Source organism: Cinclus cinclus, chromosome Z (genome assembly GCF_963662255.1).
Source record: "Cinclus cinclus chromosome Z, bCinCin1.1, whole genome shotgun sequence".
Lineage (NCBI taxonomy): Eukaryota > Metazoa > Chordata > Aves > Passeriformes > Cinclidae > Cinclus > Cinclus cinclus.
Genome location: NC_085084.1, coordinates 50,279,014 through 50,303,860, shown reverse-complemented (window position 1 = coordinate 50,303,860; position 24,847 = coordinate 50,279,014). Strand labels below are relative to the sequence as shown.

Below are 24,847 nucleotides of genomic sequence, written 5' to 3'. Positions count from 1 at the left end.
GATTGTACTATTCCCTTCTGCTGCAATTTGGAGGCATTAATTTAAGCACCCTGCAACACATGTATTGAGTGTGAGTGTGTATTTCTCAACTTCTGAACATCAGACTAAGGGAAAATGAACTTTTAGCCTACATTGCTTTGTACTCCAAAATGTTTAAAGAAGTCTCCTAGAGAAATACTGATGAAGTATCTCAAACCCAGTTTTTTTTTCTATTAACCTTGAACAAATGAACAGTCACCTGAATGACTCACAAATAATTCTCAGTTCACATAAACTTTTCTCTGCTTAGGAAATTTGTTGTGCTCATTTACATTGTACATCATCATCTTGGTTGAGCCCTGTATTTAACTTCTAGCTATATAATGTTTTGCTCTTCTGGATTTTAATTGAGGATTACATTTTGCTATCTACAGTGGAGTTGCTTTTGTTTTGTATTAGCAGAAATAAAATCAGCATGTATGAGTGTGAATATGTATAAAAAGAGAATTATTTAATCCATAACCACAGAAATCTTCCACTTTTAGCACCATTTCTATAATTTCTTACAAGAGATTCCAACAATTTCTACACCATATTAAATAATACTGAAAATCAGTTAAGCTGTTTTTACATGTATTAGTCATAACATCATTTGAACACTTCTCAGATCTTGTAAAGAATCTGAATTATATGATTATGCATACAAGATAAGGAAAACTTGATTTCTTCTTAGTGCCACCACAGCCTGTTGCAATTCAAGAGGAATAGCTCCATCAGCTAAATTATAGTAATGTAATTGATTTATATGTTAAAAGATTATTATGGAAGGGAAGTATCAAATTTGACTACATTTATATCCAGACTTTTGCCTCTCAGTAACACTCAAGTTACTTAACTTCACCAAAATGAGATGACACAGTAAAGTTCTAAAGCACTTTAAGAAAAACCTTGATAATGAATAGTAGATCAGTTAATTTCTTGAGCTAAAATAAATCAGGTCTTATCAGTAACTGTGAGAGTTCTCCAAAAAACATGCTGAGAAAAGTAGCCACCAGGATACTAATAAAAACATTATCTGGCCTTTCCAAAATCAGCATTTGAAGTAAACTAATTATTCTGCAGCATGTGACAACAGATTAATTAGCCTCTAGTATACAATAACCACACTTGTGTGCACAAGTAACTGACAACTGTTAAGAGACTCCAGATACTTCATCGTGAGATAAATGGAATTTTATTTTTAGGGAAAGAGTGATTCCTCTTTATAATAAATGTATAAAAGTGCAATATCTTAAATATTTACTGCATGCAAGTATCTTTTTTGTTGTTACCGTCATATAAAGTAATCTTATGCAATAGTCTCTGCAAGAATACATTTAAACTTACTGTCAAATTAATGCATCTCTTTCGTTGAGTGCCAGCCTGATCATTACATTAACCACCTCATACAGGACTGCAGGAAAAAAGCCAATTTTCCAGCAACATTTTAGCAAACAGCTCTCTACTGACAATGCAAAATGACATACTAAAATGGCAAAATTTGGCTCATGTTTGCCAACTATGTTTGCAACTATAGTGTTACAGGGGTTTTTTTTCCTGAACCGCCTGTCCAAAAGGCTGATTGTATCTGCTTCTGATTACAGGAACCTTCTGAAGCTATTCTTATTCACAATTTGTCTTTAATGCAGCCATTATAATCAACTCTGTAGTGACTACCAGAATTGAATCTGGTATGTTAAGAAACCTTCTCTTTGTGGCAAACAGGATAAAGGAAAGATACCAAAACATTAATCAAGACAAAACGGCAGGAGGAAGATTAACCAGACAGTGCTTTCTTCTTCAGCTGTATTACACATCATCAGTTGTTGAATTTTACCAGACCAATTTACATTTAATTCACAAGGATCATAAAGTATTCCGGAGTGCACATACATAAAGCAATTACTTTCTTTAGATGACAGGAAGCAATTAATGAGTGTGATAAATGAGGGTGAATGGAGAAAGTGCCTTAGACACAGTAAACCTTGAATGACATGCCCAGCAACACAGAATTTTAGATAAGATGCATAACATTTTCTTTTTCTTTTTAGAGCTTTTTGGAAAAGAACTAATTTTAGTTTGTTGATTTTTTTTGCTTTGTTTTTTTTTTTTTTTTTTTTTTGGTGAGATGAATGAAAGTCCAATTCTTGTATTTTCCCATCTTTAACACTAAGTTTGACTTCCTGCCATCAGTCATCAGTCTCACTACCTGTACATTGCAATTAGTCCGCATACAGAGAAACTTGTGATTTTTAAAAAGGAGTAAGAAAGAGTTTACCTTGCTCTTTTCTTCCTTTTTTTTTTTTTCAGAATATGTATACAATCAAGGCCTTTAAAAATGAAAAGTGCAACACCTCCAAGCCAGAATAGCTAACAGCCCACAAAGTAAATAAAATGAAGAGTTTAAAAATGACAGCACTAGGACTAGGTTTTCAGGGAGGAAAGTATTACTCCCTTTTTTACTAATTTCTAAGCCTTTGGGCCACACAATTCTACCTCTTTCATTTAGTCATCTTAGCACTTCTTGGAACTATTAATCAGCCAAATCGGCTGAAACCTCTGAAAATCAGACTCATAATGCTGCCAAGCAAGGAGAGCAAAAATTAAGGCTTTTTTTTTCACCCTATTCATTGACAAAGCAACAGGGCTGACATAAAGGAGAGAGAAAGCTCAGAGCAGATGAAAACCAGGATCAGAGGAGGTCGTGGAGGGCAGATCCTTTTGGTAGTAAAGAACTGTGAGAGGGGGTCTGGTGCCTTTGTACCAGATACTGACACCAAGTGTGCCCCTGAGGATCTGGCAATTGTGTATTTTGTGGCAATTTATAAATATTCTGGAACTCCTAGATGTTTGGGACAGTGCTTGGTAATTGGGTGAGATGATCATAGTATCTGATGTTTTAATCACAAGTATGCACAACTTATCACAGATACAGTTTCTACATCTATTTCACATATCTAAAGGTCACAACTTACACTGTAGTTTGTTGACATTATCTTCACTGAGACACAGACATAAAATAAATCCTTTCCTAGTGACTATCATTCCCCCATACATTCTGCAACTGGAAAGAAAAATGAAGAACCATTCACTCTTGTCCTTGCTTAAGCAAACTATTTGCACTCCAGGAATCTTAACTCAATGGTTTTGTTCACTTACTAGAGAACCAACTAATTTTTGCAACTTGCCTGAAATACTATTTCTTCAGTAACGACAATCCAAGATCTGCTGACTGTTGACCAGGTAGGAGTCAAACTCTTGAAACCTAGTACCTAGGCCTTTTTCAGTTACTCTTTTCATTATATAGGTGAATAAAAAGATCTAAGAAACACACTACTCTTGCAGTAGTATTGCAGTCCAAAAATCCTTAAGACATTTCCTCATGGTCTGCAAAGTCATGAGTTTTCTTTTCCTGAGGCATAGGTTTTATTTCTTTTCTCCTATGCTTCTGAGTTTCCATTCTACAAAAGCCAAAAAAACCCCAAACCTTTTAGAATACTGTCGAATCACCTTCTCCACTGTAACAAACCCTAAATGTTTTGAACATCTGGCTATAACAAAGATATTCTGGAAATTTTAATATTTAGACAATGATGATGGAGCATGTATAATTAAAAAGTAATTTTGGAGTAATACAACTATTCTACATTTACCATACTAAGAAAACTTTTGGAAGAACAATTAGCCCAAATATTTCAAAAAAACTGAATTTCAAGGACTGAAGATACTATAGCATGAAGATGCGGCCAAAAATACTGTATTTTTAACCAACAACATTTTTGAGAGGCAGAAACTGTACAGTATTAGTTTTTCCAAAAAACTATTTCTGTCCCTCAAGCAACACACAATACATGCATTTAAGTGACACTTTAAGAAGAGCAAATGTTATTTTAAAATACTCTTAAGTTTAAAAATGGATCTCACACTCCTTCCTTAAAAGAAAAATAAATTAACTGATCAAATAATGATTTCCTGCAGCATAGTAAATGAGGAAATAAGCTTAAACTGTATTTTAAGAGAAAAAAAACTTCAACTGATTTACATGAAACTTGATGCATCTTTTAACACTGTTTTCAAAATCTCTATTCCATTCTTACCTGCACATGACTAATGTGAAAAAGCTCAAGATAAACTTACAGTAAAATTCTTGAATCATCTAAATTGTGACCCCAAGGTATTGACTAAACAGAAAAATTTGTTTGACTGCTAGAACACAAAATGCTACAGACAAACAAAAGGCAAAACAGATGAAATATCAGTAGCTTCACTTCTCAAACTGAAGCTATTGTTTTGCAAGATTTCTACTAAACTAACAAGCTGGAAAGGCTTTAGTTGTTTAATGTCTATTAAATTCTAGAATTTATGGTTTATGTCAAAAGACAGACTGTATTTGCAAAAGTGTCAATTTCTAAAATACTACGATTAATTAAATACCAGGACATTTGAATTTTCTAAATTACTCATGTCAGTCTCTCCAAAATATAGCTACTTTACTGATCTCTTAACTAGAGGTAGGTCATGTGTTGGCCTTGTTAATATGCTGTGAACACTCGCATTAGTTCACTAATGTAATAGTCTGCAGAAAAACTATGCACAGAGCTCCAAGAATAGCAGCACATGTAATAAATTAAATGTCTAAATTTTATTTTATTCATGTGGGTTAACATGTCTTTGTTTTCTCCTAATATTTCATTCTTTTGTGAAGAATATTTAACAAGGAACGGGTCATGAGGTTGAGTAATCTGAAAGCCTTTTGCACCTTACAACTCAAGGCTGGGAGTTTAGCAATGTCGATATGCAGCCCTTTTCCCCCATACAGAGTTTTTGCAAATCATGCAGTCAATTCTGACTGTTATCCAGCATTAAAAGTCTCTTCTCCATTTTCAAACTTCAGAAAGTAATTCACAATCATGTGGCAGTATGATTAGAAAGTACAGTCCATACACCTTGACAATCAAAAGAGACTGAATTAAAAAAAAGTAAACTGCCTTTATAGCTGCATCACCCTACATCTGTAAGGACAGTGCCAGTTAATTCGTGAAAAAGGCAAGTTCCAGGTTTCTGTAAAACACGTATTACAGCTTTCTTGTGCTAGTGAACATCTAGAACACACAGGTTCCCAAGACATTTTCCTTCCGTCCTCCCCCATTTGTAACATTCAAAGAAAATGCATAATTTTGGCAAAGTTAAAAGGGTTTCTGTCTTGATGTTTTTGCCTTCAGCTTCATGTTAGAGGCACAAACTTCTGGACTTCAGCACTATAAGGCATAATAGAAACCACCATTTAAAACAACAGCAACACCACCACCACCACAACGAAATATACTACAAGTGGGAACAGTTGTGTTATTTAAAAAGAAAATGTTTTGTAAACTGTCATACTGCAATGCTGTGTTAGGTGACTCATGTAAAGCTTGCCTTGGCATGCCAAATATTTTTCTCCCAGAACATGCTCAAATGGTCTAAACATTGCCACAGGTTCAACTTACCTAAAAAAAATACCAGAAAATAGCCCAGTGGCACACACTCTTGAAAACTTTTGCAATCACAATATAACTATAAAGCATGAGTAAACTTTTGTTTTGTTTTTATACAAAACTTGGAACCACATTTCCTTCTCCCCCACCCAATATCCTGTAAGAAAAAAAGAAAACCAACAAATTAAAAAACCCCAAACTTTTGTTAGACACCACTGCCTGGTGTGGCGTTCTGTTTGGTTCTGTTTTTCTTTCCTTTTCTTCTTCTTCCCCACCTCCCTCCTTTTTTTTTTTTTAATTTTTTTTCTTCATTTTTTGGCTACAGTTCCATTTACAGCACTGAATCTGATGTGGGCTATGTATTCCCAGGTTAATAAAAGGGATATTATCAACAGTGGAACTGTGAAAACAGAAGCTCTGTTGCATTTATAGCATGATCAGGACCAATTTTGTTAAGCTGTATGTAAGAAAGAGTCACTGCTCTGATCCCCTATTCAGAATGTCAGTGTCACTTTTCATAATCTAGATCAACCTGCTTTAGTTTCATTAAATAAAACATGTTAACTCCTTAAAATCTTTAACAATAGTGACTTTATGGTTGTTGTTTTTATACCTAAGGTTTCCACAGTTTCTGAAAGACTGATCTGATGTTTTGCATTTTATCATGGTATTTTAAGGGCAACAGCATATGTGCATTAGTACTTATGTACAATGAAGTATCTCTTTGATAGCTGAAATGCCTCTGAATTTACTTTTCCAATAAAGCTATTAGAAAAGTGAAAATAATGTAATGCGAATCAGTCAAATACAAAAATTAAGTTTCTATTTAAAGCTTATGTTCCAATATAAGATATAATGGCATAAGTTCTTCTAATAGGATTGTTTTCTACAGCTGTATAAAACCCTGACAAGATTTAAGAATTGTTTTGTATGTGAATCATCTCTGTCTTGGTGTCTCCAATTTACTTCTACTCAGGAATGTGCAAATGATTTTATACAGCATGATGCTAGTACCGCTCTGTACTATAGTATTTCATTTTGTAAATAAAAACAACAACAAATCCCTAGTCAGAAATAAACTGACAAAATTTACATTCTTCTCTCTTAAAAAAGTAAATAAAATAACATTATTTAAAATGTGAATTAGCTATAAGACATAGAATACAATTACATAGATACATATCAATACAGCACATTCAATTTGCCAAAAATTAATGATTACAAAGCCAGTATGGATGCTGCCATATATATATATATATATATATGTATGTACAATGATTATAGCATTCATAATTGCACTATACCTACAACCAGTTTTAAATTACAAGGTGTTTTAAGAGGGAGCAAAAAATAGCAACTGTTCTTATTATCATTCTTTTGGATTTGAGTGGGTTAAGGATGAAAAACATCTCATTAGTATTTATTGTTAACTTTGGTAATCAACTAATAAGCCGTTCTTTTTTCCACCTCCCATCCACTGCTATGTGGCAGATGTTTTAAGTGCACTCTAGTGCCAGTTGGCATTAGAGATAATCAATCCAATCACATGTCTGAACTCCAGAGTTTTCTCGCTAGAAATCATGCACCTGGTCAAAAATCACCTTTCAACCTAAGCTGCAGAATAAAGGCTCATGTGTGCTGCACTTTTGTTGTTAAAAAATTGCACATTTATGTTTCAAGAATGATTTTCTCACTGCTTCATTTGCATTTATAAATCTCTTCTAAAGAACACTGATAAAGGCTGCTTTGCATGAAAGCCTATCAAATGCCTGTGAATCCATTAACAATCAACCTTACCCAAAAAGGTTCCTGAACATGATCTCTCATCAATAATTTCTTGCAATACAACTGAAGGTGCCTTGACATTATTACAGAAAACAAATTCATGTCATAACTGACAAAATGAGAGATCTAAACTGTCTTTGAATTACTAGACTACATGGGGGTGCATGGTACACCTCACAGCTTATTCACTTACATGTTGGTTTCGACATTAGAAAATGGTACACTTTCTAAAAAAGGGAACATATGAGCTGAAACAGTGTGTGTTAATCATTTGGCAGTTGATTCAAGCAGATCAGTCCCCAGCCCATCCATTTGGCATTTCAATCAGTATCTTATGTTTCAACAGCATTAGTTTTATAAAAAGCCAGATCTGGCAACATGAATTTTGTACAATAAAAATAATTTTTCTACTGTGGAAAAAGAACACTTAAAAAAGCTCTAACTTAAGAAAAAAACACCCCACACAACTGAGAAAAACACTGTTTCAGGCTGTAGTCACTGGGGAAAATGTAGTGTCTATGACTTTTCTATTTGGCATTTGTGAATAAAATAAGAGAGAAAAAAATGGCACATGGCAATTAAAAAGAGGTTCTAACATATTCCGTGTACATCCCAGATTCTCTCTTAATTAATTCATTACTGTCTTCTGTGCACCCTTCTTAACTGCAAAACTATGCTAAAATTTATTATCCTTAGACAACTGTAATTCTGTTTTGCAATCCCAATATTCTAGTGTCAGAAGTGAAGACAGAATGAAGACGCCCATGTAAAGAATTTAAAACTCACAGTATCAATACTTTTTGATCCTTCAAAGAAAGTACATACTGCAAAATTAAAATGACTGATGAATTAAACTGTGATGATAGTCTTTTCCTGACCAAATCACTCAACAGAAAATATTTCACCCAGGAATGCAACTGGTGGAAAAAAAAGGCGATTGTACCTTCTAAAAGATAAGGGAAGTAGGAAAGGAGGGGGAGAGAAAGGTTTAAGGAAAGAGGAAACCAGCTTGATTTTGCTTCAATAGCAAAAAACTGCTATCCTTTGTAAATCTACGATTGAGAATTTGAAACACATTGAGTCACAAGGTTTTGCCTAAAAAATGAGGAAATGTGCTGTGAATGTACTTCAGCATCTTTTGGTTTTCCTCCATATACTTTAAATAAAACCATAATATTAACTACAAACTCTGTGTACATTCACAGAGTCCAGGCCAGCAATAAATTAGTATTATGCAAATTGTTTTCACAGATTATAATACAGTCCCTCTTGTGTATCTTCAATCACGGAAAGTTAGTTTGGGAGGACCCCCCAGGTACAGTTAGACCAGGTTGTATTCCTTCAGGTTTAACTGTAGGATTGTGTCCTTGACAGCAGCAAAGACGAAGCGGATGTTCTCTGTGTCTGTAGCACATGTGAAGTGAGAGTAGATAATTTTGTCACTGTCTGGATTCAGGTCTACAAACATCTTCAGGATGAACTCTCGTGCTGCCTGTGCATCCCGCTGTGGTCCTGTAAGGAGACAAGTTCAGTTTTCTTAGTCTGTTTTGTATTTCCACTTCTATAAAAGAAAATAAGGAAGGCTTAGTCTGTGATCCCCACATAAGAGAAGATGGGGAACACCTTTTACTAATCAATAGTATCATACATGGGCTGCATTCCTTGTGGTAGCAGCTATTAAAAATAAAGGAAGGAAATTTCAGAAGTTCACCAAGTCAGAGCTGCTCTTTTGCTGCTGACTATGTTCTTTCTTCACCAAGATAAAAAACCTATTTTAAAACAGGTGATTTATGAATGTGCAGAATGAAAATTAAAAAAAAAAAACTAGCTAAATAATTAATTCTTTAAAAAGTTAATAAAAATGGTGAATGTTCAGTATAAACCTACTATATTTAAATTATACTTCAGTTATTTTAGCACTGCAAGGTTTAGTAGTTTTATATGAATTTTAGTAGAAAGCGTAGTAAAATTATATCCTGAACTGGGTCAGACATCTGTCATCAATAGACCTTAACTTACTTTAAGTGATAATAAAATACACAGCTGCTGTCCAGCTGAAACTGCAAAAGGCACATGTTCTAACCAATCAGTTGGTATCTAAGTAATGTATGTTAATGATCCTATCAGATCTGAATTAAAGTTGTAACTCTCAGAATGACAGAGTCAATCTAACCAAACTACATTTTCAGCTTAAAAGATCACAGAAGGTGAAGTAATTACTTCCAGCCTGGAACAGGGAGGATTCATTCATGTTCACAGCCAAAAGAGCAGTGCAGAAGCAAGATTTAGATGGCAAAGTGTTTCTGGTCTAAGTAAGAGACTTAGAAAAGAGCTCTCATAGAGTTAGTAGCTTTCTTGCCCACTGCTCTCCCTAATCAGCAGTTTTCCACGTCTGGCTCTAAATGATACCTTGAAGATCTATGTAGTTGCTACACCAATATTTTTCTTCTCTTTTACTTCCAACTATAGCCTCTTTTTGTGTCTGCCCTCTCTCCCTCCATCAGCCTGTCAGTCAGCTGTCTAGTACTAGCATGCAAAGCATGTCTTCATATGATACACTCACCTAGGAGCATGGCTCAGCCTCGCTTTCAACGCCCATACTAAGGCATTGTGCAGCAGAACTCCTTAATTTAATCTGTCCAATTTGCCACCATGCCCAGCAGTTCTCATCCCTAGCCTACTTCCTCCCTTCTGAAGGTAAGAGAAGCAATACAACTGAAAAATACCTATTTCTGATACCTTCCCCAGATCTCCCACTTCTCACATCCCCCCTTCTGTACTGGGATAGAAGAGGGGAACACATGGTGACCTCTGCAAGTCACAGACCCTACCCTGCCACCAGAAGTAGTCAAATCAAACTGTAACCTATAACTTTGTCTCTGGAGTTAGGTCCTGCAAGATCTGCAGAATCAAGAAACAAATGATTCTCAAAGACTTGCAGATCTTCACTCCCACATCCCTGATAGTCCATAATGTTTTCTTACTCTCACCAAAGGAAAAGGACAAGAGAAATGAAATTTCTATGAACTGTTTGAATTGTCCTTTCTTTTTTTTTTTTGTTTTTTTCCCCCGGACAAGCATTTTACACAGCTTTTGTCAGCATTTCAGATGCAGTAACAGAGCAGACTGTAAGGTCTACTCACTTTTGGGATGTTGTTTAGGGAACTTGTTACACAAAGGAAATTCAAAAGAACATGCATATTTCTATTCAACTGCCAGTTCACTTCTGGTCATTACTATGAAACTAAATTTACATTGAATTAATAAATAATATGATCTAATCCTGCAGGCTTTTTACTGTTCTGTTCCTCTTTAACAGAAAACAAAAAGTACATTTTTCCTATTATTACTTTCCATATTTGAACATGAGAATTCCAGTCTTTTTCTCAGCTTCCCAATCAGCTGTTCCTTCCTGGTGGGACAAAATCAATTTTCTTTTCTTTTCTTTTTTTTTTAAATAGGAACATTTAGTTCTTTAGATCTCTTATTATATGAGTTTGGTTCTTCCCTGTTACCAAGGCCTTATCCACTTAATTACCTCAAAATTCTTAGCTTTTCCCCTCATGAGAACTTCCTGGAAGTACAGCTTTAGTAGAAACACTTATATAGCTCCAAATTTTTTTATAATGGACAAACACCATAACTTCACATAATTAATATTAAATTAAAACACAGTTTAAAAAGGTAACATAAAAGGGTCAAGGAGTGGTTGCATGTCTCTCAGAGTGTTACAGAGAGCATATGACACATGCCCTTAGGTAGCCAATTGTTGGGGGTCGGTTCTTTCCCTTTTCCCTCTATGGAATTTTCCCCATTGTCATGCTAAGATACCTGTTGACTGGGCCCTGGTGACAAGGGGGGGGGAGGAGAGAGAGAAGAGGGAAACCCCGCGAGATTCAAACAGCCAGAAGAGGAAGCGGAAGGCTGGGTCTCGGCCCGTTTCCCCCGCGGAGTTCGGAGGAGAAGGGACCAGTGTTGGGGACGATCCTCACTGCTGTTGGATCCTGCCCTGCTGTCTTCTCGCTGTGAACTACCACCATCCAGCACTCTGCTGAGCACCAGGACCCACACCGTGAGTGGAGGGCTCTCTCTCCATCTCTCTCTCCCCCTGGGACAGCTCTGCCATCACCCCCAGCCCTCCTGCGGCTCTGCGGGACCCGCCCGCCCCCAGCACCGGGAACTGCAGCTCAGGGAAAAGGTGCCTGCAGCCAGAAAGGGACTGGGACTGAGTTACTATTCTCTTTGTGGGTAATTTCATAGCTGTTGTTGTTCTTGTTTGTCTTGTTAGATATACTAGTAAAGAACTGCTATTACTACCCCCATATCTTTGCCTGAGAGCTCTCTTAATTCCAAAATTATAATAATCGGAAGAATCACAATTTTTTTCAGTCCAAAGGGAAGCTTCTGCTTTCCTTAGCAAACACCTGTCTTTCAAACCACGACAGATTTTGGCCACCCAACGTGGGGCCCAAGGGCATTGAGAGAAAAGGGTGAAAAAGGAATAACAGTTCTTGAGTTACCTCAGCTTTGTGTTAGGTGGCATCATGTTGTCCAGCTTACCGTGGTTTGGGCTCCATGTGGCCACAGCTTTATCTCTCCCACTTGCAATCCCTTACTTGAACATGGGTCCTATAACTCAGGCTGCTGTAACTATTATCCAGTTCCTTTTGTGGGCTGATAACGTGAGAAATTCATGGATTTTTAACTTCCTCTGGAAGGTGGGCACATGGATTCAGGGCTATCACACTCTAACTGTATGTTTTTGGGGTTACTTTAATAATGGTACATACTGTGAGGATATGACACCAGGGAAAATTTTGTCCCAACCCCTTAGACAGTTTTTTGGGTCTGCTCCACCAGCTTTTGAGGGGTTCAAATCTCTTCTAAGCAGTAATGATATCATACAGTGGCTGACATTGCTAATAGGCCTTGTAAACCTGTTCTATTTAACATTCCGAGATGAGGGGAGATTGACTTGGATGACAACCCTGATACGTCCCCCAAGGAATAGGGATCCTGCCCCAGAGCCTGGCCCTGCCCCAGAGGTTAAGGATGTTGCCCCTGAGCCTGACTCTGCTCCAGAGCTCACCTCAGAAAGGAACCATCCAGAGTGGGTGGGGTTTCTAGTGAAGGAGATGGGCCAAATGCTGAAGGAGTACCTTTCCCCAACTCTTGAGAAACTCTCCCTCTGCCTTAAAGAGGGAGAACCTGATGGTGCAGCAGTGGAACCCACAAATGTTACATCTCGCCAGGCTCCAGCTGAACTGCAAGGGCACTCACAGCCAGCAGCAGTTGCCCCTGTGGAAACTAGAAAGTCTAAGGTGAAAATAAAGCACCTAGATAATAATGATCAGAAAGCAGGGCCCTCACAACCAGCAGGGGAGCCAGAGGTTGAGATCGTCACAGAGTCCCTGTCATACGAGAGTCTCCGTAATCTGCGTAAAGATGTTGTACGAAGGGGCCGTGAGGCTTTTACAACGTGGTTACTGCGGGTCTGGGACCTTATGGGTACAGGTGTGCAACTGGATGGTACTGAGGCAAGGAATTTGGGACCCCTGACCCAGGACTCAGGTGTGGATCACATATTCGTAAGGGAACGAGGCCCCCTTTCCCTCTGGGAGCGGCTTTTAATGAGTGTAAGAGAGAGGTTTGTCCATAGAGAGAGAATGCAGGAGCACCACCATAGAATGCGCTGGAATACCGCTGAGGAGGGGATCCAACAGCTGAGAGAAGTAGCAATACTGGAAGTACTCTTTGGGAGGGCTGGACAACATGACAATGACCCCGACAAGGTCAGGTGCACAGGGCAGATGTTGTGGAATCTGGCACACCTGGGGCCATCTCAATACACCACATTCATTGCAGCCATTAATGCTGACACCAACCACGAGACAGTGGGTTCTGTTGCCGATAAGCTCAGAAATTTTGAGAGTATAATGAACGGCCCAATGCAGGCTCAGGTCTCTGCCGTGATTAGGGAACTCAGAGAGGAGTTCAAGGAGGAGATAAGAGGGGTGAGGGAGGAGATGAGGAAGGTCAATGCAGCACCAGTGCGAGTCACAGATCCCAGAGTTAAAGCCCAACATCTCCCAGCTAGGGAGAGAGGATACACCCCACGAGCTGACCTGTGGTTCTTTCTGCGTGACCATGGGGAAGACATGAGGAGGTGGGATGGGAAACCCACTTCTGCCCTGGCAGCACGGGTGCGTCAACTCAGGGAGGGAAACACTAACCAAAGGAGCTCCACTAAAGTGAAGGTAGCCTCAACTTCCCATAACCAAGATGTAGGGTATTACAAAAGGGAGGATGATTTGTCACATCCCCTTGAGGGAACCTCCAACATGTATGCCCAGGAAGGAAATAATAACCAGTGCTAGAGGGGCCCTGCCTCTAGCCAGGGAGAGGCACGGGAAAACCGGGTCTTTTGGACGGTGTGGATCCCATGGCCTGGCACATCAGAGCCACAAAAACATAGGGCATTAGTTGATACTGGTTCACAGGTCATCCTAATACCATCAGAACATGTGGGGGAAGAGCCTGTTTCTATTGCTGGGGTGACAGGGGGATCACAGGAATTGACTTTGCTGGAGGCTGAGGTGAGCCTGACTGGGAAAGAGTGGCAGAAGCATCCAATTGTGACTGGCCCAGAGGCACCGTGTATTCTAGGCATAGACTTCCTGAGGAATGGCTATTACAAAGACCCAAAGGGACTCAGGTGGGCTTTTGGAATAGCTGCTGTAGAGGCAGAAAACATTAAGCAATTGAACACCTTGCTTGGACTGTCAGAGAACCCATCTGTAGTGGGACTCCTGAAGGTGAAGGAGCAGCAAGTGCCAATTGCCACCTCCACAGTGCACCACCGGCAATACAGGACAAATCGAGATGCCATGATCCCCATCCACAAGATGATCCGTGAGCTGGAGGGCCAAGGGGTGGTCAGCAAAACCCACTCACCCTTCAACAGCCCCATCTGGCCTGTGCGCAAGTCTGATGGAGAATGGAGATTGACTGTGGACTATCATGCATTGAATGAAGTGACTCCACCGCTGAGCGCTGCCGTGCCGGACATGCTGGAACTCCAGTACGAGCTGGAGTCCAAGGCAGCAAAGTGGTACGCCACCATTGACATTGCCAATGCATTTTTCTCCATTCCTCTGGCAGCAGAGTGCAGGCCTCAGTTTGCTTTCACCTGGAGGGGCGTGCAGTACAGCTGGAACCGACTGCCCCAGGGGTGGAAACACAGCCCCACCATCTGCCATGGACTGATCCAGGCTGCACTGGAAAAGGGTGAAGCTCCAGAACATCTGCAATACATCAATGACATCATTGTGTGGGGGAACACGGCAATGGAAGTATTTGAGAAAGGAGAAAAGATCATCCAGATTCTGCTGGGAGCCGGTTTTGCCATCAAGAGGAGCAAAGTCAAAGGTCCTGCCCGAGAGATCCAGTTCCTGGGAGTAAAGTGGCAAGACGGGCGGCTCCAAATCCCCACTGAGGTCATCAATAAGATCACCGTGATGTCTCCACCAACCAACAAGAAGGAAACACAAGCTTTCCTAGGTGCCATAGGCTTTTGGAGAATGCACATTCCTGAGTACAGCCAGATCGTGAGCCCTCTCTACCTGGTCACCCAGAAGAAGAACGAATTCCACTGGGGCCCTGAGCAGCAGCAAGCCTTTGCCCAGATCAAGCAGGAGATCGCTCATGCTGTAGCCCTCGGCCCAGTCAGGACGGGACCAGAGGTGAAGAATGTGCTCTACTCTGCAGCCGGGAACAAGGGCTTGTCCTGGAGCCTTTGGCAGAAGGTACCTGGTGAGACCCGAGGCCGACCTCTGGGATTTTGGAGCCGAAGTTTCAGAGGGTCTGAAGCCAACTACACCCCAACAGAGAAGGAGATCTTGGCTGCTTATGAAGGAGTTCAAGCTGCCTCAGAAGTGATTGGCACAGAAGCACAGCTCCTCCTGGCACCCCGACTACCAGTGCTGGGGTGGATGTTTAAAGGGAAGGTCCCCTCTACCCACCACGCCACCGATGCCACACGGAGCAAGTGGATTGCCCTCATCACACAGCGCGCCCGTATCGGAAACCCAAATCGCCCTGGGATTTTGGAAATAATTACAAACTGGCCAGAAGGTGAAAATTTTGGTCTTGCCGATGAAGAGGAGCAAGAACAAGTGACCCGGGCTGATGAAGCCCCGCCATACAACCAACTGCCAGCAGATGAAACTCGCTACGCTCTTTTCACTGACGGTTCCTGTCGCATCGTGGGGATGAACCGGAAGTGGAAAGCAGCCGTATGGAGCCCCACACGACAGGTTGCACAAGCTACCGAAGGAGAAGGTGGATCAAGTCAACTTGCTGAACTCAAAGCCGTTCAGCTGGCCCTGGACATTGCTGAAAGAGAAAAGTGGCCAAAGCTTTACCTTTACACTGATTCATGGATGGTAGCCAATGCTCTGTGGGGCTGGCTGGAAAGATGGAAAAAAGCTAACTGGCAACGTAGGGGAAAACCAATCTGGGCTGCTGATGAGTGGAAAGACATTGCCAGTCGGGTAGAGAAGCTACCCGTAAAGGTCCGTCATGTAGATGCCCATGTCCCCAAGAGTCGGGCTAATGAGGAGCACCAACACAATGAGCAAGTAGATCAGGCTGCAAGGATAGAGGTGTCACAGATAGACTTAGACTGGCAACACAAGGGAGAGTTGTTCCTGGCTCGATGGGCCCACGATGCCTCAGGTCACCAAGGCAGAGATGCTACCTATAAGTGGGCACGAGACCGAGGGGTGGATCTCACCATGGACAGTATTTCCCAGGTTATCCATGACTGTGAGACGTGTGCTGCCATCAAGCAAGCCAAGCGAGTGAAGCCCCTCTGGTATGGGGGGCGGTGGTCCAAATATAAGTATGGGGAGGCCTGGCAGATTGACTACATCACACTGCCTCAGACACGCCAAGGCAAGCGCTACGTGCTGACCATGGTGGAAGCCACCACTGGATGGTTGGAGACCTACCCTGTGCCTCATGCCACTGCCCGCAACACCATCCTGGGCCTGGAAAAACAAGTCCTTTGGAGACATGGTACCCCTGAGAGAATTGAGTCAGACAATGGGACTCATTTCAAGAACAGCCTCATAAGCACCTGGGCCAGAGAACACGGCATCGAGTGGGTGTACCACATTCCTTATCACACACCAGCGGCTGGGAAAGTGGAACGGTGCAATGGGCTGCTTAAAAGCACCTTGAAGGCACTGGGTGGGGGGACTTTCAAGAACTGGGAGATTAATTTACCAAAGGCCACATGGTTAGTGAACACCCGAGGTTCCACTAATCGAGCAGGCCCTGCCCAGTCTGAGCCCTTGAGAACACCAGATGGGGACAAGGTTCCAGTGGTGCATATGAGAGGTATGCTAGGAAAAACTGTTTGGGTGAACCCTGCCTCCAGCAAAGACAATCCAATTCGGGGGGTGGTTTTTGCTCAAGGGCCAGGGTGTACCTGGTGGATCATGCAAAGGGATGGAAAGACCAGATGCATACCCCAAGGAGACCTTGTTTTAGGGTGAACTACCCATGATACTGTGCCTGTATCTGTAACTGTATGCATGTCTATGAAGATTTTAATTTGATTTGGCATGATGGTAGGGGAAAATTCGGGATGGATAATGTTGGGGGTTGGTTCTCTCCCTTTTCCCTCTGTGGAATTTTCCCCATTGTCATGCTAAGATACCTGTTGACTGGGCCCTGGTGACCCGGGGGTGGAAGGGGAGAGAGAGAGGTATACCCTGCGAGATTCAAACAGCCAGAAGAGGAAGCGGAAGGCGGGGTCTTGTCCCATTTTTCCCCCGTGGAGTTCGGAGGAGAAGGAACCAGCGTCGGGGACCATCCTCACTGCTGTTGGATCCTGCCCTGCTGTCTTCTTGCTGTAACCTGCCACCATCCAGCAATCTGCTGAGCATCAGGACCCACACCGTGAGCGGAGGGCTCTCTCTCCATCTCTCTCTCTCCCCCTGGGACAGCGCTGCCACCACCCCCAGCCCTCCTGCAGCTCTGCGGGACCCGCCCGCCCCCAGCACCGGGAACTGCAGCTCAGGGAAAAGGTGCCTGCAGCCAGAGAGGGACTGGGACTGAGTTACTGTTCTCTTTGTGGGTAATTTCATAGCTGTTGTTGTTCTTGTTTGTCTTGTTAGATATACTAGTAAAGAACTGTTATTCCTACCCCCATATCTTTGCCTGAGAGCTCTCTTAATTCCAAAATTATAATAATCGGAAGGAAGGAAGGAAGGGTCACATTTTTTTTTCAGTCCAAAGGGAAGCTTCTGCTTTCCTTAGCAAACACCTGTCTTTCAAACTAGGACACCAATCTTACATAAAAGCAAACCTCAAAACACCAAAAAAATAGAAGACTATATGTACAACTGAGGATTGTGTTTCTATTTATTTTTAACTCTTGTATTTTAATTTAAACCCTCATCCTAACTTATGAAAAATGACAGAATGTGGTTCACTACTAGTATGACAACACTCATCTAAAAGTCAAAACTTCCCAGTAAAGGTTCGGCCATCTGACCCACAAGTCAATACAGAACAAAACAAAGTATTAGCAGTCTAAAAATTCCACAAAAGTTCAATCACATTTTACATTTTTTTAGTGTTTTTTTAAGGAACATACCAAAGGATCTATCTGTCTAGCATGTGGACAAGGCTAGCACAATTTGCCAGTACTACAGTGCAAACAGAGCATGAGCTCTGATGTCATTATACTTACCATCATACTCCGGAAAATAATCAACTAGATGGGAGTACATAATTTTTTCCTCTAGTAGATCTTTTTTATTTAAGAACAGAATAACTGAAGAGTTCTGGAACCATGGATACGTGATAATTGTCCTAAAGAGTGCTTTGCTTTCTTCCATTCGATTCTGGAATAAAAAAGAGAGCAGAATTTTGGTGGTCATGAGATTTAATTTTTTTTTAAATAAATTCATGCATTTTCACTCCATTTGACAAAAGTATCCATATCTTGTTTTGCACTTTCCTACGAAATATGTAAGATCCAATTAATTAAATTAGAAGTAATAAGCAAGCAGAAAATGAAATATTCAAGCATTTTCCTTTTGCAAAGTCAGCTAGTTAAGTGTAAGTATTCTTTAAAACACTATCCACGAACATGAAAGTTGTAACAGGTACATTTGTGAAGTGTGAATATGCAGAGTTTCAATTAGCCAACACACTAGTGGTTATTGAAATGCAAGTGATTTGTGGTAGAGACACATACAACAAGACAACCAATTCAAGGTTTCAGAACATTATTGATTTTACATGCCTTTCTGAAATTTTGAATACAGAGTTCAGCAATTCTTAGAGATCAGCTTAAAATATTTTCAAGTAATTATAAAACCTAAGAATATTTTGTCAACATCAAAGGTTTATGACATAGAGTTTTAAAAAGCTGTAAATTGTAAATTTTGTTTCTAGCATTGTAGCCAGATGAAGAATTGTTTGCACCTGTGGACTGATACAATACTTATTGTTACAACCCACTAGCCTTTAGAACAATGCAACACTTATTCTGTAGGAAGAAAAACTGAAAAGCAACCAGCCAGTCCAGTTATGCTAACTTTTACCAGTTTACCAGGCAGTCAAGTATGACTTTGGGGGTGCTGATGACCAGGTACCACCAAAGAGATCCTCAGGACAAAAGACTGCATGTGCAGAGGGGAGGGACCACATGTCAAGGACTTTCAGGGAAATGTTCACTTATGTATGTTTATTCAGGGACAATCAATGCATATGTATGTAAAATATAGTATATAAACAGAAAATGTCCTGTACTCAGCATGCACAGTATTTGGAAGAGCTACCCTCTCATGCATTGGGCCAAATAAAGAATGCCTGCTTCTTAATGCTACACCGGGGCTAAGGAGTTTTATTTTTGCTGATTTTTGGTAACATTGTCACTGGATTAGCCTTTAACTCCTTAGCTGCTCCTGAAACCACTTTGCATTATAGCTGAAATACCAGCAATGCCTACAATTATTTCCATTTCTAAAACTCTTTTGCCATCGTAGAATAATGTTACAATTTGATTAGCTCTGAACTGTTAGGCTGACTTGACCTGGTTAACGCAGGGCCAGAGCAAATACAGTTTGAGACACAGGAACTAACTTACTCCTTTTAATACTATTATTTAAAGCTATAGCCCCCTGAAAAAGACTGTTTCACCACCAAATGGGGCTTCAGAGAACAAGAACACGAATCCTGCAAGTTCTGCTGTTGCTGAGCCATACAACGAGTCAGATAACTCACAGTTTTGCCATAAGTGTAATTTACTTCCATTAATTTGCATTTTACAGAGGCCAATATAAACATGAATGGGAACTTGAAAAACCCGAAACAAACACAAAACAAAAAAGGAAAACAAAAAACAAATAGTAAACTAACTCAATTTTGTAGTAAAAGTTGATGATTTGGTCTGTTAGATTTTGTTGCATGCTTCTGTGGTGCATGAAAATAAATAGCTGACTTTATATACTGAAAAATGAATGCAGAGTAATAAAACATTTGCATTCATGCAGTCAAATCTCATGACTTGTATTGATTTCAACAGTGCCAGGATTTCACTCTGTAAGGAAAGAAACACTTATGTCAACACAGCTGAGCACAAAACCTAGCTCCTTAGACTAACTGCTAATAAGACAGTATTTTCTTCTCAACATTGTGTATAGACTTCTTAACAAGACCTTAAGAAAAGGCACTGGGAACTCCCTAGCAGAGTTATATCTGTTATATGGTCCAATTCAAAACGTTCAGCTCCATGGCACATGTGCAACTCCAGAAATACTTGTTGGCAAGTACTAGCATCTTCTTCACCAGACTAAACAAGCTCAGGTCTCTCATACTTTCTTCACAGGTCATTGGCTCTGGGACTTTCATGCTTTTCTCAACAGATTAGGTGACCATGAAATTCTATTTATTAAAAACCCTTTGCAAATTATTTCAAAGGGAAATTGAAGCAAATTGTGTTAAGGACAGTGGACTGACATTTTAATGTGTTGTCGTTTTGATGTGTAGTCTCCAGATATTTCACAGGAATTAAAAGATGACCTAGAGATTTTCAAGTAAATTTTATCTGCCTGTATAAAGAAATACAGGTCCTCAGTTTGTGATAACAGATTAAAATGCTATAATGGTTTCATTATTTTATTTTACTATGATTGACTGATTAAGTAAAAAAAAAAATGAAGTGATTAATTTCTGACTAACCAATCTCTGCCTAACCTTCTGCTATCTTTCATCTCTCTGTTTATCCAGTTACTAAGGGCAATTCAAATTTATGGATGTCAAAGCAGATAAAACCAATTTTTATGCCACAGTTAATTCCTCCAACAATACTGCTTATTATCCTCTAAAATTTGTCAGAAACTGGTTTTGTTTCTAATGATAGCTCACTCCTTTGCATGCTCACTCTTTTGCTTCATTAAATATACATGTCATAATATTTTTAATCAGTTTAATTAATCACAAGATGATAGGGTTGAACTACTGTTCTGAAAACAATTTTTCTTTAACACGATGCACTATTTCTTGTGTAAAAGATAGTTTCATGTTACAGTATTGCTGCAGATAGAAACTTGAATAAGTAACCTACAAAAATGTGCAGCTAGATCTGGCTCAAGGCTTTCTCAGTAGCTGACAGCCAATGTCAGCAGTGAAGCCAACCTTCAACAGCAACCCCTGTTCAACAGCAGCAACAGCTCATCATTGACTTGGCACATGGAAAATGAGCTGCAGGATTACTGTCTTCACCATTCCTAAAGATCTGCTGGACAACGTCCCTACTCAGCTTTTGTCTGTAGTCAATCCCAAATTGCATAAAAACCACAAAAATATCACTAGCTGTTCCTTTATGTTTCTTGTTAGGATATACAGATGCCAGTGTACAATTCTTCACCTTCCATACAATCTGACAGAGTTGCAAGTTCAATATAAAAAAATCAAAACAAAGTAAGAAATACTGCAGACATACTCCAACAGTGAATTTGTTAACCATAAACAGGTTGCATAATCTTTGCCAAAGTTATCCTAATATTTGAATAAATATCAAGAAAAAACACTGTACTTACTAATGAATCACATGACTGTCAAATTTTATGACTAGAAACAGGTTTTTATAAAACAAATAAAATGGAATTTCTTTCTATCATATACCTCTTATATAAAAGATCTTATGCTGCAAAGTTTTTGCATAACCATTAAACATTAACACAAACACAAGCAGAACTATAAACCATGCTTTCCCACATTTTTATCCAAATGCAAACTTACTCTTCCGTAAGTTTTAATGGATTAAAAAGGAGTATACTTCCTTCCAATTTTATTTTTATAAGTAGACTTTCAATTTCCCTATTAAAATGATGGAATTCTACTTTGGATGAAAATACTGAAATTCTCTTTGCTATCTGTTGCTCTGGAAAATGCAATTACTCCTGCAGTTAGAGAAATAACAAAATTGGGAGAATTTATAAGCACTCAATTGTCATATAATGAAGAATACCTGCAAGAGTGCTAAAACAGCATTTAAGAGCTCTATCAGTTGGTACCAAGCTAAGGAAAAGCAACACTTCCCAGCTAACAAACAGTGCTTTGACAGAAAACACTTGGTAAAATATTAATCTGAAACAACAGAGAAGCACTAGTGGAGTTTCACCCATTATTGTCTTAATGATTATCTAGAGTGGCATCTAGTGGGCATACTGTAACTCACATACTGAAAGAAAAATGCAGAAATTACTTATATCTTTAAAAAACTGATAGCAATTTAAGCAGTGTCTGTTAAAAAAATTAGGATTTCACAGACTCTAAGGAACTACACTTTGTTGGAATGCAGTGAGAGAAAAGGTGGCAAGGAGGTAAACACCCATTTTTCAGTGAACAACTTGCTCTGTGTATGTAGCTTGTGTATGCTGACAAAAATGCTTATTTGAGTCAGAGGCCATTCAAAGATGATAACTGTAGAAAATGAGACACTGACGCAAGAAAACTTCAGAAAAAGCAGTGGCTAATATTTCAGAAGGTTAGTGTCACCGTAATGGACTTTATTATTTTGGTTGACAAAACCTTTAATTGCGAATGTTTTTTTTATGTACAACTCTATATTAACTCAGAATGCCTCTATTATCCAACTAAGACTTTCAGCAATTATTTTCATAGAAGCAATGTCAAGCTGTACAGAAAGACCTACAGTGTATTTCTTGACTAAAAATTTAATGAAGTTACCACATAAAAGCTGGAAAATAGCAGAGGAAATGAGGAAGTGGGAGGTAAGTGCAGAGCCCTCCACTAGTGAAGAAGTACATATAGTATCAAAATAGGGAGTGCTTTGCATTTTTGCACTAGTATGAAGTATACTCTTGTAGCTCTACTGCTGTAACTTGTCATCTGAGTAAAAACTTCAATAGCTGTACAAGTATTTTGAGTAACACAAATGCAGTTAGAGGCCATTTCAAACAGAGCTTAGGAATAATTGCTTTATTTTGTTCACTGTCTTCAATCTTACCATAAACTAGCCTGAAAAACACAGCTTCTGGTAGAAGACTTAGAAGACATCTCTGTAGATAAGAACTGTATTCATAAACCACCTGGAAGAAGAGGTCTCAACTCCCCCACAAACTGAATTTGCAGCACTGTACTTGAAAATACATGGCAATTTTATGTACCCAGCAGAGATACGGGTGAAGCAAGTGACAGCTGAAATCCATTAAAACAACATGTTCAACAACCATCAAAAACCAAAAATACTGTAAAAAAAATGTCTACAGAGTAGTCATAAAGCATGGTACAAGTGTTGCTATCAAGTATTTAAATGCAAAAATGGTTCTTAAATTATTTTTCATGATAAAACATGAAAGCCAGATTTGGCTATTTTTTAAATACCTACAGGTATTTAAGAAAAATGAGTGAAAATATTTTAAAATCAAATCGTCCCTGAAAAAATCTCTTTTCTAGAGAGTCCCGACACTGGTTATTCAGAAGAAGAAAAGAAAAAAAAAGTGACAGTCACACCTTTGCCAGTAGCAGCATTTACAAGCCGCATTTCTGGCAGTCTCTGTGTGCCAGTTCATGATTATCCGACCCTCCCATTTCCACTATGAACCACCCCCTACAACAAAAGAGAGAGAGGTTCTGACTCTTCCAAATGCAAATCTTCCCAGTACTCATAGTTTACATTCAAAAGGCTCTTTATCCAAAAGCCCAAAAGAAATAAGCATTTGTGTGGACAGGTCTAAACAGATACAATACATCCAGCAATGAGATTTGGCACAGGTAGTTAATGTGCTATTTTCTCAAGTTTCCAAATAAGCAATCAGTTCTGGAGATTTGATTTCCCATGAGAAAATAAATAAATAAATAAATAAGATTACTATTTGAGGATTTTAGCTCTAACTGGGAGCTTGTATTATCCCTCTGCCATATGCTCAATTGCTCTGGATTGTTGGCTGCTGATGAAAAGCCAGCCAACTGAAGCATTGCATTTATTAATGATGTAGAAAGAAGTCTTCTGATCTCAGAATTGTTTACCTTCAGCCTTCATGCTAAGCACCATGTATGACTAACCTGTGAATAAGGAACACAGTGCTAGAAGTGGAAGCATGCTCAGATGTGAACAGCATGAGAGCTCTGATGAAAAAATGAAATATGTTGTTGAGATAATTGCCTCTTTGAAGAGTAAACATACCCTGAACCATGCAGCCTCACGCATTTCTTATTTTTGCCCATCTCAAAAAAGTGTGACTGGAACACTTACCAATTTGTCACCTGTTAACGTTTACACTAATGAACACCACACAGGTTCCATCTAGGCTCATCTGTTTTGCTAATGTACTTTTGTTTGGATTCAAAATGTAAGCATGTGTGCCTGCATCTCCATACCTGTATAAACATAAATCACCTAACTGTAAAAATACCTATCCTGGGTTACATGTAATTATTTTTAAGTAACTTTAATAAATTAAATTTTAACTGGAATATTTTTTAACAAACCAAGCAACATTGATCCTTTCTCTGTGAGGCAAACTACAAACAACAACATTTTCCATCAATCAAAAGAACAGTGCCTTTATCCAGTTACTTGAAGCACAAAAACATTGAAGGAAACCACTCTACAAAGTTTGATCAGCTTCAATTTGTAGTTGAGATTGAGATACTGAAGCCCTAATTTTCTTAATATCTTGTTATGATTTCATCTGATAAAATTGCAAGACAGCTCTTCAGTGTAAATTAAGTATTGTGAAGGTAACTACATTAATGCAGATACCCACTTTCGAATAAAGTAGGGCTCTTCAGGGGTATTAAAGAAACTACAGAAAAACCTTGACATGAATACAAAGATGCTCCCCAAGGAAAGAAAGAAAAAGACGTCACACAACAGTTTGTTCTAGAATCAAAGAAGAAATTACAGTGGTGTGGATCTTTACATGGAAGTCATCAGGTACAACTCCTTGCTCCCAGCAGGAAGAACTTTGTATCATTTTACTCATGGCTGTGTTCAGTCAAGCTCTGAACATCTCTCT

At 39.4% G+C, this 24,847-nt stretch overlaps 1 protein-coding gene across 1 annotated transcript in view; it reads right to left on the bottom strand.

Annotated features, from left to right (window-relative positions):
* Positions 1-4,650: 4,650 nt before the first annotated feature.
* Positions 4,651-24,847, bottom strand: part of LOC134056145 (guanine nucleotide-binding protein G(q) subunit alpha) — a 116,585-nt gene continuing 96,388 nt past the window's right edge. The window contains exons 6-7 of the mRNA XM_062512721.1: positions 18,043-18,196; positions 4,651-8,792 (exon numbers count right to left, since the gene is read on the bottom strand). Coding sequence (XP_062368705.1) covers positions 8,602-8,792; positions 18,043-18,196 — 345 coding nt within the window. The 3' untranslated portion in view covers positions 4,651-8,601. The remainder of the gene's footprint in view (positions 8,793-18,042; positions 18,197-24,847) is intronic.